At 41.8% G+C, this 16,106-nt stretch overlaps 1 protein-coding gene across 1 annotated transcript in view; it reads left to right on the top strand.

Moving 5' to 3' along the window:
* The window catches only part of DCBLD1 (discoidin, CUB and LCCL domain containing 1), a 48,124-nt gene that overhangs the window by 5,257 nt on the left and 26,761 nt on the right, over positions 1–16,106 (top strand). The window contains 1 exon segment of the mRNA XM_068407855.1: positions 11,111–11,323. Within this exon segment, the coding sequence (XP_068263956.1) occupies positions 11,111–11,323 (213 nt within the window).

The following is a 16,106-nucleotide window of genomic DNA, read 5'->3' as shown; positions in this document are numbered from 1 at the left end:
AGAATCTTCATTTTGACATTTATTATCACACATTTAGGCTCAAGCTGCTACTGTAATTACAATAATGTTCATCAGGCCTTTGGTAAAGCTCTAAAACATTGTTTCTTCTCTCAGCTGCTGCAGAAACCTTGTTTCCATCACAGTTTTAATCTGTGATGTTCAAGTTGCTGGCACTTCCACCACAAATTGTTCGACAGTATTGGATTTCAGTCTAACGCTTTGACATTAAAGTTGAAGTCATGTTGATGTCATCTTCCAGATGTTCATGTCTACTGAATAAAAATTGTGTTTATTTGTTTTATTTCAAATTACAAAAACACATGGGGAATTCTGGATGCGATCCCTCATGCTATACAAAGGCCTGTGTGTCCTGTCAGAAATCAAACAAAACTTTTCTTCATGGTGTGGTAGGAGAGACCTCAAAACACTGGAAACGTAGGTGGGTTTCTTCACCCATCATAACAGAATGGCTTTGTTACGTGCCCAAGCCTTGTTGTTGCAGCTGCGGTAACTGTGCAGAACGGAGACATGCAGCTTCTCCCCGAAACCACTCGTGTTTTGCTCTGGTGCCACACCAGTTCTGTGTTGGTGGGTTGCTTTGGCTTAGTAGTCAGCTATGCTTCATTTGTAAAATGAGTTCATAACAAAAAAAAAAAAAGTATTCCATTTTGTCCTCCAGGTATGAAAAAATGTATTTTAACCTGTAAAATAAATTCAAGGATCCTGCAGGTCCCCTTCCACTGGAAGGTTTTGGAGCAAGGTCCATGGCTAATGCCAGAGCTGTTGCCCTCCTTGTTGTCTCAGCTTGCTCCCAAAGCCAGGGGTTCGTATTATCCCGTGTTTCTTGTGTCAGCACGGTACAGGGAAATTGAAGTTGAAATGCCTGGGAGCCACAGAGCTGAAGACTTTAAAACAGAATTTCAGTAGATAAGCTGTAATATTGTGCCACATGCCATGAGTACTTGGGTGGTTGCGTTAACATTTTCAAACCCAAGGAGGAGTCAGCACTTGCTGATCTGTTAGTATTTTGTCACGGACAAAAGAACCATAGTTAAACTCATGGTCCTTAAAACAGGTATCTGAGAACATACTGATTTTAAACAAGTTCTAATGCTTGTGTTTTGAAAATTAATCTCCTATTTTTTTAATATGAAATTCAGTCCCTGTGTTCTTTAAGTGGAAAGCAAAATAATATTGTATCAAAATAAATTGAGCAGTTACACTGAAGTATTCACTCTTGAGATGAGTGAAAAACTGTTTAGACCTTTCAGCTGTACCCTGTTTCAAAACTTGAGAACATGATTGTTCAATACTACTACTAATCAAAAAATGCAGTCAAATGAAAAGAAATTAGGGAGTTTCAGCATAAGTGGTGTACACAGGGTGGCATAAAACATTCTCTTCTGCATTTTCACATCCATTTGCAAATATCTTTTATGTGGTCTCATATTTGCGTGTGACAGAAGACACAGAAATGATGCTGTGGATCATATACAGCGCCACAACCAACACTATAATACTTAAGTAACCGTGCGGCTCTTTTTCTTTCTATTTTTTTTTTAATTTCAAATATCTTTCACAGCAACTATATGTAATCACAACGAATCAGAGAGATCACAACACTTCCTGGTTTATGGAGCCTCTGAGCACCCTGTTCTGGTTAATACCCTGATGATGATTATCAGACAGGCTGGTTGCAGAAGAAAACCGAAAAAAGGGATTTCTTGCTTTCAGTGCTCCAGGTCAGAATCCTGATGTAGCTCTTTGACCGTATCTTCATCTTAGTTCAGTTTGTTTTTGCTTCCATTTCTACTGGAGTTGTAAGGAACCACTTGGTGTTAGAATGCAGTAACCATGGAGGAAATACTTACTTTCCTAGAAGCTAGGTTGACTGAGCCAAAAGGCAAAACAGAAAATTGCATCTTGCTAATAAATAGCAATTATTGTTTCCATCACAAACCAATTGATTTTCTCTTGAGATATTTGTTCATTTATACCTTGGGGATAATGGTGGGTTTGCATAATTTCTTTGAGAAAAGTGGCATGCTTTCTGTTGTCGTTTCTTACTAAGAAATCACATATTCCATCTAGGCATACAGGCAAAAAAGGTGAACGTGTGATTTTTTCAAGGAAGCTGGGACAGGTTTGATTGCAAGAAAACAGAGCACCCTTAGTCATTGATACAAGTCAGGCAAGACTGACAGTTATCACACTGACAAGGGAATTGCATATTATAAAAAGGGAGGTGGTGGTTTGATTCTGTCATGTTCAGCCATTTCCTCTTACCCAAATTAAAGTTGTTTTGAAACCTTGCCTTCCCACCTGCTACTGTAACAGGAACAGCTCTGCTTCAGCCTCTCCTTACCCTGGTGTCTCTGAATTTCCTGTCCTTGTGGGTTTGTCAGTCCTTAGCACTGCTGTGAATATTCCTATTCCTGTGCAACCCAATATTCAAGTCTGGCCCTGAGCTTGCAGCATATGTTTCCCACTCAGTCCAAATTTGGTGCTATATACTGTAAGTTAATCTCCAGTAAAGCATAGCAAAGAGAAAAGCTTGGGAAAACAAGAGATGGAGAAAGCAGAGCAAACAATTTGCATATATGTGATATGTCTCTCAGTTAAGATTAGCATTTCCTACTTCACCTGGAAAGCCCTTAATAAAAATCCAATTGCATGTTTGCCCCAAATCAGCAGAATCAGAGGATATGCCCTAATGGCACAATGACCCCCCAGCGCAGGGGGAGCCCAACACAGGGTGGGAAGGGGCTTCATCTCCTGCTGTGGCCCCATGTACCTGCCACATTGCTGGCATGCTGCGGGCAGAGGAACAGGGACAGGGAAGAAACCCCTATCCCAGGGATATTTGTTACCTGTAGCCTTTACAGCACTGAAGCTTCACCAGGGTCCTGAGTTACTCTGTGTGGGTGGCTGGTGAAAGGGCATGCCTGCCTTCACATTTACTTACAGTCCTTCAAGGTTCCTTCTGAGTGTACAGTTTCAAGTGCTTGGGCAATGAACTTCTCGGTGCCTTCTCATTACCTATGCACTCGAGGTACATAATGTGGCTGTGTATCTTAAAGTAGGCAGGTATTTGTCAGAAAACAAAAAATCAACTTTCCTTTTGCAAACAGGGGATCCTACACTTAAGATTCCTCTGAAATTTCCATAAATGTGTTGCTCTGTTCTCATTTCTGTTTCCAAAACACACAGGATAATAAAATGTTGAGGTGGTCAATCGCAGCAGTATGCCACCTCCATAAAAGAAAAGCATTGACAAATATTAAATACAGTTATGCAGGGAATAAGTAGATACACTAAAAATTACAAATCTCTTGCTGCAGCAGTTAAAAAGGCATAGAAGTTTTCTCACACCCACAAGCTCAAGAGTGCTGTATTTAGAATGCTGAAAAGCAAATTCCAGTGCTGAAACTCGCTTCTCTGGAGGACTACATTTGGGTATACTGCCGAAATCCTGGAAGCAGTGACTAAAACATACTTATTTTTGACATGTACTCTGGTACTGTCTGTCTTTCACAGATTGTGATGGAACCAGATAGTGATCCTGAAAAGCAAAGGCAAACCTAATTTGCTACTATTTGTGTATTTAATAGAAGTAAAACAAGAAAACTGTATGATTCTATTTACATGTTTGTGTAAACCTTGTCCCTTACGTGTTGCAGGATCTTGTTCTTTACAGAATGCAGCAACTTCCTAATCATGTGTCTTCATAAATAATTCATGGAAAAGGGACTGCCAGGCTGTAGCTGCCTGTTCTCTCCTTTTGGCACTGTGATTTCTACAGTAATCTGAATCATCTTGTCACTGAGGTCTCATGTGTAAATGTAGCCAGGTAGTGTTAGGCTTCATCTTGACACAAGGCCCTAAGATGTATAGGCAGATGAGACAGTTGCTTTCCAGAAAGTTATTTGATTAAGCAGCAAAATTAATCAAGTCTTTATGGATACAGTGAAACTGGAAGAGTCTCAATGTGCAAGTTTCTGGATCATATTTGTGTTAGTTTAAATAAGACTTACTCTACTACTTGTTAAGGTTGCAACCCTGAATGCTGAATGTACAGTTCCCTCTTCAGTGGAAGACGGCTTCCTGCTGATGGAAGAAGTTGCTTATAAGGAGATTTCTGCTTTCTTTTGACATTTTAGCAGCTAAATAAATAAAATCTCAAGTCTCACTAGGTTTTTGTCTTTGCAGACTTCTGCAAAGGTGAGAGGTTTCTGGGGTAGTAAAGGCTGCCCAGGTTGTATGTGGCAATCCAACAAAGTCACTCACATGTAGGACAGTACAGCTGTAAAGATTTCCCTGGCTACTGACATATGGCTGGGCCTGCAATTCCTAAAAAACTCTTTAACTTTGAAAAATGGTAGTACAGTTGTAAGCTACTTTGCTAGATAAGGCACTTAGAATGGTTGTCGGGGATTTTTTTTCTATACTTGATGATAGCGATCCAACTGGTTACCAAAATAACTTCTTATGTGTTTGAGGCAGAGCATCTCCTGAGGCTGGCTGCAGGGGACACCCTGAGGAAAGGCAGCGCCCAGCCGCAGCCCAAATGGCTGGGGGGTGAATGTAGCTGGGCGTGTGATGGGAATTCGTGATTTATGGAACCACTGCGGAAACAGTTGGAGATCATTTGCTGCTTTCTCATTCCTACTTTAAGAGGGACATTGCAGTAAATGTCTGTGAAGAGGAGTGAAAAACATGCTGTGGTTTGTTTGACCTCCTCCTCCTTTTGCATCCCTTTGAAGCTGGTAAGTAAATAATTACGGCAACGAAATCAACACTCCACAATGTTCCTTTGTTTCTTCTGCTGCTCTGCCTTCCTTTCCTGCTCTCGGCCCTCCTCCCAGCCACACTGCTTGGTTAGCTTGGGCAGCAAAATGGGTGTCCTGAGGAACTGCTGCAGCCCAGGGGTTAAAATGTTTCCTGAGAAACTAATGGAGTGAAACAAATTAAAATGCAATTCAAAGAAAAAATTTTCACGACGTTTATTTTTCCTTTTGCAGTAGGGCATACTGAGAAGCGGGGGACTTCTTCCCTTGAATAGATATTAATAATAATTTAAAGGCCATGGAAGATTGCACTCACTGTCTTTCCAGATGAATGTAGACTTGCCTTAATTTTCAGTAGTTTCTTTCGTTATTTGAAAATAGCCTTTGCAGTCTTCACAAAATATTGTGAAGAATGTAAAGCTGGACTTTTGAAAAAACTGCTGTGGATTTATCTACTTTACATGCAGGACTCGGCCAGATGCTCAGCTGGTGTAAACGGCATCTGCCCTGGAATTGGTTTGTGAAATCCTCAAATGCCTGGTCACCCCCCTGCCACCCCCCATGACACCTGCAGCTCAGGGTCCTTAACACTGTCAGGGAGGTGGGTGGGAGGACTTGGGGTACTCGCCCGCCCAGCGACACCTTGAGCTCGCGATGTTGCCCTTCGTTTTTGTTACCTGCTTGAGCCCATTGCCAGGAAAAGCACAGAGGTCTGACATCTTCGTCGTTCTCTGAAGAAGTGACCGGTTTAGGTCCCGATGGCGTGGTGGTCTCTCTCTTCCATTATAATGGTGCAGTAAAGAGCTGATGCTCTTGACCTAGGTTTGTCAGTGAGAGATTAGAGATGAAGCACTTAACTCTGGGTTTTACTCCATCACCTCAGAAAGCAGTGAAGGTAAAAATCCATTCATGTTTGCAGCGTGCACAATTCTGTTAGTGATGAAGGTCAGAGTAGCTGTATGAAAACCTAAAGTGTTGTCAGACCATGCCGGTGGGTTTGGATGGCATCTGGCAAAAAAACTTGGGTTTTCCCTGGTCTTTTCTCCTATCCCATGTGAGCAGGGAGGGCACAGGTTTGACTGGAAAGACTTGATTTCTTTTTTAGATTCTTACCTGTTCTTATGCGTAACTCGGATCTTCGTTCAAACACAGGTGCAGAACTCCTTCTTGACTCAGTTATTATTGTCTCTTTTAATAAGCTGGAGTTATTAATTCAGGGAAAGCAATGTGGAAGATGAGACAAATCTCATTTCTCCTGATGGGGATTCTTGTCAGAGCTCGCAAAGCTGTACCCTCAACTCAATGGCATTTTCTTCACTTTGGCTGTGTCTGTTTGCAGCTGTGGCTCTTCAGAAAACACCGATTTTTGGCTGAATCAAAAATTTAAGTATAAACCCTCAGTTTTCTGCTCTTTCCTCTCAAGGGAAGGAGGAATGGGAAGGAAAAGGAACAGGCTGGCAGCTCTCTGCCAGCTCTGTGCCCTGGCCTCCGAGTGAGCAGGGGGAGCACACCTTGTTCCAAGCACCACCATAAAGGTGGGCATCCAAAGGGATGTCAAACTGGCAGAGATGACGCAAAGAGGGAAATAAGGTTACTTTGTGGGTCTTCATCCCAGTGGGAAGATATTGGCAGCCAAGGGGTGGCAGATCGCAGGAGTCTGTAGCCAGAGAGGCTGAAAGAGAAATGCTGGTGCCTGATGGGGCTCATGCAGTGGGGTGGAAGAGGGCAGGGAGCCACTGGCTATGTGCATGAGCATGCCTAGGTATAACACGTATTTAGCATTGGAGCGAGTCCAGGTCCGTTATTAATTGCTTAGGGAGGGTGAATCAGAAGGATGAAAAAGGCAGCTGTTTGCTGCCAGGATATTGTAGCAATGCTTTTGAAAACGCACTTTGGTATCATGCTGTGTAACTGTTTTGTAGTTGGCGGTATAAACATGTTTAGTGAAAGGTGCAGCACATGGAAAGTTTTTATAGCAGTCATTTGAAAACCTGTAGCCTCTTCCCTAACTCAGAAGGCGATATGCTGAGTGCTTGGATGAAGGCGCTCCACACATCCACTTGTGCGTGTGAGCAAGGGGTGGAAAAGCCCAGGGAGTAAGAGGCCAGGGCTCGGCTTGTGCACCGGGCTTGGGAAGACATGGGAGGAGAGAGTCAGCCCAGCCAGGTGAGTTTGGGTGGCAGAAGGGTATCTCAAGCAACCGGCATTGTTTTCAGAGATCTCTAACTCTGCTGCTTCTGGGACCACCGTTTTGCTAAAGCCACAGTGTTTGCCAGGGGCTGTGTCCAGGGCAGCTCACAGTGTGGGGCTGGAGCTTGTTCGTGGGCATCCACTTCATCACCTACATGCTTTCCTGGGCTAGGCAGATCCTGGAGGGGGCCCTTCTGCCCACAAGCCAGCAGCTGTGGTCAGACCCAGCCCAGACGCAGCTGCCTGGAGATACCCCTTCACCTTGTCCCGCACACATCCATCATACCTGTGTCTGAGGATGGGAAATGGTGCTAGCCACCTGGTACCTCCTCTTGCCGTCTCCACAGGGACATGTGCTGCTGTCCTCCGGAGGCGTCCCAGGTTTGGTTTCACACGCATGCGCTGCTCTCGGCGAGCACTGTGTGACAGAGGGCAAGGTGCAAGCGCTGTGCCTGCTGCTGCGGCAGAAGTTCTCACTTCGTGGTTCTCACTTCTTGGGGAGTTATTTCCATTGTCTGCCACAAGAGACTATTTTTATCTGTGGTAAACAGCTTTAATTCCAGCGCTGTGTGATCTTTCGTACAACCAGAGTGTAGGCCAATGGGCGGGCACCCACAATCCAGAGACCATGATCTTGATCTTGATTCAAATGCCTGTGGGAACTCAGTTTACAAAGCATGTTTGATGTGCTTTTAGTAACTCCTAGTGCTGAGGAGAGATTTTATTAAATCTAAGAGTGTTTAGACTTTCTGGCTGCTCAATACCTTCTGCTCAAATATTTTGCTTTGCTCCCATCCAGCGAGAAGTGATGAAACCTGGATGTCTGAGGCAAGGCTGCCAGCTTCTTGCCAAATGGGGTGATAGAAAGCAGTTCTCATAAGTAATGCTAAGTGAAAATTTAGTGTTAGCAAGAAGTCCTACATTGAACTGACCGGTTGAATACACATATTTCTAGCCAGAAGAACTGTGCCTATAGAAAAGAGTGGATCATCAGGTATTTAAAACATAGTTCTCGTAAGGACAAGCAGTTGTGTTTTAAGCTCAACGTGTTAGAGGTTTGAACAATACATTTCTACTGAAAATCAAAATTTCATGTGGAAAATAATGATGAGAACAAAACTAATGGTAGCATCGTTCACATTTTTCATTTGAAAATGTGAACAGGGATACGTTTTGCATTCCTTAAAATTTGCCTCTTTTCTGAGCTATTGGTATATAGTGGGGTTATATTTGTAAGTTTTTTACTACATTTAGTCATAAAATGACTTTGAATGAATTATCAGATCCTGAGTTTTATTCTACCTTCCTTCTGTACCTTCAGAGTCCTTCCCTAGAGTGCATCTTCCAGCAAATTTCAGTGTAAGATTTTTCTTTGCTCTAGTAATCTTACTGAGAAGCTCAAAACTTAGAGCTGCAGTCAGGCTTCTCTGTAGGAGGCAGTAGTTACTAGGACTTGGTCTGACTTTTTGGACATTGCTTCAGTTCTTGTGGCGAACAAGCTTTTGACATGACCTTTTCCTTCGAGGCAGGCAGGCAGAACAGAGGCAGCAAGGGATGTTACATGTACAGGATGATGCTGTGCTTGCCTCTCGGCAGTTGGAGTGTTTAACCATGCTCCACCAGTGAAAAGTTGGAAAATAGCTTTTAGGCTTTCTTAGCTCAAAAGATGTTCTGGTGCTAATACGTTTCAACGCTGACTCAAAGGCAGATTTTAAAAAAAAAGGAGTTTCCCTGGGAACAAGACCTCATATAACCTCGACAGAGGAGGATGGCAGGCTGAGGTCTCCGGTGCATGGTTTTGTCTGTACACTTTCTGCAGAAATATAATGCTCTGTGACCTGGACAGTTGTTGGGGTCTTACTATGATAGCGACGTCTATTCAGCTTTTTGAGGAGAGTTTTGTACCACAAAGGATCCTTGGGATTGTACCACGGTGACACAGGCCAGAATGTAGCCCAGTGAGAGGAAGGCTATGTGAACACTAGACATTTTATTTTAAGGAGTTCATCCCCATGACATTTTGTTGTGGTTGTGTAACTTTTGTCTTTGTTTTCCCTTTTCTTTCCCAATAAGGATAAGTTGCAAACCAAGTTCCAGATTGTAGTTACTTTATTTTTGTCATCCCAGCTAAAGTAAATGCTTACAGTTAGAAACATACAGTTTAAATTAAAGGCCACGGGCACTTCTTTTTTACTACACAGCAGTCGGCTACACAGGCAGCAAGGTTGTCCTGTGTCCTTCTGGAAGTGATCTGGTTTTACACTGCCTGGACCTCTGTGGACCCCTCTCTGGGTTCAGAAAGTTGATAGCTCATGTACTGTATTGCTCCTTATTTTTATTCCTGCTGCAGAATGTTTCCAATAAAAATGATTTGCTCAAGAGGCCACTTTGCCTTTCATCTTGAGTATATTCTTGTGCATTCTGAAATCAATAGAGCTTGAATAACAAACTTGAACAACAGATGTTTTTTAAAGCGTGTGAACAAGGAGATCTGAAAAAACATATTTAATATGTTTTATGGTGATATGATTTTGGATCTACATCTCCTGTTCACCTCTATTCCAAGCATGAACCTGTGACAAAATTAAATAGCAGGCAACAAAGCTAGTAATAATGATAAAGCTTCAAAATAAATGCTGTTGCTTGTGAAAAAGCAGTTGAATGAGTTGGATGAAATGGCAGTGGAATTATATGGTAGCGAGTCAAAGTTTGATAGCTTGGAGCTTATCTTTGCTGAGCATGCAACTTTCCCCCAACCGCTGGTATGGCACGTTTCTTTATCAACACTTCTTTTCTAGTTGTTCACCTTTAAATAATCTTATAAAATCTTAAGTTTGTTCCTCCTGGTGATTGCGAAAGGAAATGCAGAAAGTAATTAAAATGAACAGACCAAACCAGTTTAACCAAAATACCCCCAAAAGTAAAATTTCGGGTAGTGAACATGAACATTGTGAATTCCCAGTTCTGCAGGATTCTTTATTTTAAGAACTCTTCTAGGACTAACTTCAATTTTGCAGTGATAAAGGGTAACAGTATACAAGACTCCTCCTATGTAAAGAGTGCCGATGCCCTAACTGACCTGAAACTGAGGACTGCCAATTATATGCATGTACATATGGCACTAGTTCCACTATTGCAATAGTTTCCATTATTTGGAAGATTCAGCAGAATGATATTGCTTAAGCTTTAATGTATAAATTTTAATTTACTAGTACACTTTTAAATAGTTCACTAAAAATTGCTTCCTTTAGTAGTCAAGGTCTCTTATCTGATACTTTCTTCCTTCCCCTCCGTTGATGCTTCCTGTTTTCCATGTCAGTCCCCACACCCCCACACCATGGATTTCCATGCGCCTTTTCCTGTTGTCATACGTTCTGCTGCAGCTGCTCCTCAGATGCCTCTCCACCAAGGAAAGGCTCCAAAGCCAAGCTGGCTCCTACGCAGCGCCATGAAAAAACACTTTGAGGGCGCCTACCCTTACCCCTTGAGCAAGGAGGTAGCAGCACTTACATCTCCAGGTGTGCTACCATGAGATAGTCTGTGCACCACTAACGGTGCGCATCCCACTTTTGAAGCCCTTCTTGTGCCTTTGCCTTGTGTCTCCTGTGCTTCTTATGTTGTGGAAGTGGTGCAAGAAAACCAACAGGAAAGTCAGATGAGTCAGGTCCGTGATGGTAAGTAGTTAAATCATGTCTGTGCTTTCATGTATTATTCAGTTACCATCTCTCTGACGGCTCTTTCTATGGAAATAAAATGTGGAATGATAACGGGGAGAAAACTATTTAAGGAAGGATCCTACCTATTACATGTGGAATTGCATCTTCAGAGGTTCAGTAGGGTTTGGCTGTAAAACAGAAAACCAGAGAGACTCTGTTTGTACAGGACTGTCAAATACATCTTAGTTCATGAGTATTTCAAACCCTCCTTTCTACTGTTTTACAAGAGAAAAATGACTGTATTTGTTTTAGTTACCTATGTTCCAACAACAGCAGAACTGAGTTGGACTATTACAAAATACTTTTTTAAAAGGTGGAAATGCACATGAGACATGATTATGTGGCCACTATTTTCTTGCACATTTTTTATTGAGGAATATGTTTTGTTTCTCTTCCTTGTTTCTTCTCCTACTGCAGGGGATGGATGTGGGCACATGGTGATGTACCAAGACAGTGGGACCCTGGCGTCCAAGAACTATCCTGGGACATACCCAAACTACACACTTTGTGAAAAGAAAATCCAAGTGCCTCCAGGAAAACGCCTGATCTTAAAAATTGGAGACCTGGATATCGAATCACAGAAATGTGAATCCAGCTACCTTACCATCCAGAGCTCTTCGACATCGCATGGTATGTGAAAGATAAGGTGATGGGTGATGCATGAACTGGTAAAAGTGTGAGTAAAAGCCAGCTCAGCAAAATGCAAGAAATGTTAGCCTGTGTCCTTTCCTCCTCCTTTTCATATTCAAGTGTGTCATTCTCAGCATGGGAGCCCATTGCCCCCCACACTGCGTGTTGTGCTGCCAAGGCTGGGGGTGCTGCCATGCTGTGCTGCGGAGGGGCTGCTGGGGCCACAGGGACTTGTGCCCAACACTGGTACATCCACCCTGAGGGCTCTGCTCTCAGACCTGTGGAGCTGTACCATCACAGCTTTGGTACAGCAAGTATGTGGGTCTGTATCAGCCCTGTACCCTCCTTGGGTAGGGGAAGAGCTGGCTCACAAACTAGACAGAGATGAGATGAGAAATTGGAGTCAACAATCCTGCATGTCTTTATTTCCCAGGCAGTTCAGGGCTCAGAGAAGAGATAACCTTTATTATTGGTAGCTATTAGTCACTGATAACCTTTGCTAATGTACAGGCTTTAATACTTGCAAATATTAAATGTGTGCAGCCAGTCTGCACTCATGTAACAGATTTGCACAGGAAGATAAGTGAGTAATATGCTATAGCTGTGCACTCAAAACAATCATAACGACAACAAGATCCTCTCCAGGGAGAACCTGAGGCCTTCCTCAAATCGGTTTTCCCAACCAGTTGTTGCTGAAACTTTTGATCTGCTCTTTCTAGAAGAGTCAAACTGATTTTCAAGTCAGTGCGCCCTTTTTCAGACATCTGATTTAAATTCAGGGTTGCAAGGAGCTCCACAATGCAAGAATAAACTCAGGAATTAACAGTTCATAAAATTTTGCCTACTGGGAGTAGGTTGTAGCCCTTCAGACACCTGAGGCTGAATGTGCTTGTGCTGGACTTAACAAGCAGAATGGATTCAACGGGAAAGGACGATGAAGAGATGAGCTACACAGAGCCTCTGCAGGTTTCCAGGTCAGCCAGCTCATCGCTTGGCTCAGCAAAGTGTGTGGTTCTCCTAAGCTGAGGACTGGTAAGACATCTTAGTAGTAAGGAGGAATGATTGCCTTTCATTCATGAGCATGATAGGCCTATCCCTCATCTCGTAAGATAAGATCAGTGAGGTATTAAAGCCTTGCTTGCAAACGAAGGTAAAGGTAATTATTGTTCTCATGGGGGAGGTATTACATTTTGAAACAGCCTTCACCAAGAGTGGACAGTGAAACGATGATATCTAAGCCTTGTGTAGAAGGCACACATGCCTTTGATTTGAGGCATAAGGAACATTTCTGTTTGTGTGTGCTGGGGTTTGTGTTGTTTAGTTCATTTCAGAGCTGTAAGTAATGAGTTGTGCTCACCTGAAGCAGTCTGTCTGTACTTGGCAGTAAGACATGGGTGTTTAGTATTGCATTATCATATCTTCAAATAATTTTTATTGATGCTATCTTGACATTTCTAATCAAAGGCTTTTCTAGGAAACAAGGATAAATCAATATATTGTTTTCTGAAGTGAAAAACGAAGCTTGGGTGTTGATTGAAATTCTGGCTCCTTACACAGCAACCTGAAGACATCTTCACATAGTGCAGTCCTGTGCTTATTCAGCCTGTAAACACAGGATACCTGTGTGTTATGCAATCAAATCCATATAATGAATTTCTTTAAAGTATTCCCACACCCATTTTCAGACCTGATTGCTAATGTCTGATGCTTGTGGATTATAATTTGCATTCTGAGTAATGAACTGCACAGTTAGCAGATTTTGCTCATATCTGATTAAACAAGTTTTATAGTTTAGGCATACATACCATCTGTAAAGGTTTTTGTGGTCTGCAGCTTGCTGTAGACTTTCGCACTGGCATACCTACAGAGTCTCTGCTCTACATTCAGGTAAATCCATGCAGAACAACAGTGTGGAAGTAGTGCTATATGCATAAATTCGTGATATCGCTTGTGTTTTAAAAGACACAGGAATTCATAGATGAGATTAGAGCTTCTCGAAGTCAGTTTCAATAGTTTTGCTCTGAGTTTGTTATGCATTTATGTAAGCAAAAGAAGCTCTGTGAGTGGGCAGTGCTAAGTCCATTCAGTCTGTTAAGCGTCCTTTTCAGCAGCTGTTTCTGAGCCCAGATCTCCTCTTCACAGCCCTCTCCTTTTCACAAACATCTACAGGCAGGTCAACGTCTTCCCTTTGGCCAAGAAGATACTGACCTTTGCCATCGAAATTCTTTCATAGGATGATGGAGTATTGAAAAGATTTTGCAGGCATTGAAAACATCTGAGCAATTAAAAACTAATCTTTGCATGTTTTCTGTATGTGACCTGGGTTTAAAAAGGAAAATCTAAAAAGCTAAGTATGAAAGCTGACAGTGTGAATATTACTCGTGTTTCAAATTAGCCAAGCAGCCATTGCTCTTTATTTAAGAGGTTTACAGTTATAAGACAATAAGGTCCAAGGGGAAATATGTTTTAAACACCATGCTGATCTCTTCAACTACACAGAAAACAACAGAGTGAATGTCAGTACGCATGTGAATGTCTGTTGAGGAGTGTATCTGAAGCTGAGGAAATTGGTCAGAGGCAAAACACTAGATTGTGCACGTAAATATAAAATTAGTGTAAGCAAGTCTTCAGGTGACAAAGTATTGTTTTCCTTTCAGATTTCTTCCACGTGTTGTCTTTACATTTAACTGTGATTCATTCATTGTTCTAACCTTCTGTTGGGATTCATGCAGTACAGCAAAGAGTAACTCAATTCGTGTTTGAGGTATTCATGTTCCATGCTGTAAGGGGAAGCTGGTATATACAAATGAATGTATTAATTGATTTATGTTAGCCATAAGATTGATTTCTTCACTTTTGTAAGTGAAGTCACTTATCAGTGACTACAGATTAGACCGCTTACATGCAAATTTTATTTAGGTTCAGGGCATTCTTCAAATTCTGTAGACTGATAGAAGAATACTATGAATCTAATTACTTCCTAGAAAAGCATGTAGCGTTGCATATGCCAATCTACTGAAGCCTCCCTGCTTAACTGGGACACAAACGTAACACTACAGTTCTCACCTTTGATACTTCTCAGCTTTGATGGACCTGTGAAGGCAGCCATTGCATTTAGATTTCTCCAATATTGCCATCAAAAGATGGTCATTAAATAATCTTAATGAAGCTCTAAACCTGGAGACATAAAGTGGCTGAACGCTGTATGTCTGGATTATTACTCTGCACAGTATTTTCTTCAATGTCCACTGGAGGAAGGAAAGTGTAGTAAGCCTTTTCTTTCGAACTGTTCATTTGTATCCAGACTTAGATGTGAAAATATTAATCATCAGTCAGCAAAGGTAGTCTAACAAAAGTTTTGGTGAAACTGAGTCACCTTTGTCTGACAAACCTTTAAATATTAGCACAGCTTTGCACATGTTGTCTCTAGGAGAAATAAATAGAAGATCATGTTCTGTTTCAAAGGCATAGCTTTGCACTGGATAAAAATATGAGGGGTTTTGTCCCACAAAAGGAATCTAGAATAAAAATTAATATGAAGCATGATCTCACAGTGTAGACAAGGTGCAACATTTACTGAAATGCTTTTCTTCTCAAGTTAATTGTGTTATCTGAACATATTAAAAATACCTACCAAGCTTTGAATAAGAGCTTCCGATTTTTTAATTAGTTAAAGGGATATGTGAAAACAAGATTAACCATGTGGTCCCTGTAGTTCTCAAGAACACAACTTGCAGTGCTTATGAAGGTGTAACATAGATGTTTTAAAAGTTCAACAGGAACTGTTTGCTTTTCATGTCTGTATAAGATTTCTGTACCACTTTTGACCCTTTTTTCTTGCTTTTTCCCCCCTCTTTCCCCAACTAATGGCTTAGTATTTTTTCCTTAATTTTATGAGATGATCATCAGTCTTGACTGGAGGGATTAAAGAAGAGATAAGTGCCTACTTACTTCTCCATTCACTTGCAGTCAGTAGGAGGTTGATGTGTTCCTCTGGGGTGGATGTCAGATCTGCTAAGTGACTAGTAATAATTTGGAGAGTTAGTACAGTTAACTTGTTCTTGCATAATTTGCAGCCAGTAACCAGGATGAAATAGAGAAATTACTGAAAATGCTTTCTCCTCCCCACAGCCAGTCACTAAGGGTTGTTAGACAAATTGAGCGTTTACTGAGGGGTGAGTGTCTGATGGCTGCAGAGTGAGAGTGTGCGCACAGATATGTGTGCGGATGGGCAGGAGGACCGAGCACCTTCGGATGCCTCCTACCTGTCATTATGACTTAAGGGGATTCATCAAACCAGTCTTTCCTTATTGTGTATTGTAATAAATATCTTGCTTGGATAAAGGGTGTGTCCAGGTTTCTTTTTCGCCCCTCAAAGGAAACTTGTTATTACAGTATTGTTTCTGGTATTTCAGGAAATCCAGTGAAATGCCCAGACAAGTTCTCGCTGAAGATCAAGTCGAGCAGTTGCTTAACAGTCAGAACTCTTCTAACAGTTGGGTTTCACCTGAGTGGTTGCAGTATTCTGAGGTTTCAGCTTTGGAAAGACTTATGCAACAAAGAATGTCTGCTTTTGTTTTATAAATGAACTCTTTTTCCTCTTAGCTGCATAAAGTGTATTGTGTATTTTTCTGTGGTTTTTGTTAAACAGCTACAGCTCTTCACTAACAATTTCTAACTGTTGTTGTGCTTCTGTCTTTGGGTTTGGCTAAAACCATGTACATATTAGAAGTGGGGGAAATCTCACCTGAGGTCAAGCAGACAGACCCACTGCCAGTGCAGG

Source organism: Nyctibius grandis, chromosome 1, assembly GCF_013368605.1.
Source record: "Nyctibius grandis isolate bNycGra1 chromosome 1, bNycGra1.pri, whole genome shotgun sequence".
Lineage (NCBI taxonomy): Eukaryota > Metazoa > Chordata > Aves > Nyctibiiformes > Nyctibiidae > Nyctibius > Nyctibius grandis.
Note: the sequence above shows the minus strand (reverse complement) of the source record. Positions and strands in the feature narration are given on the sequence as shown.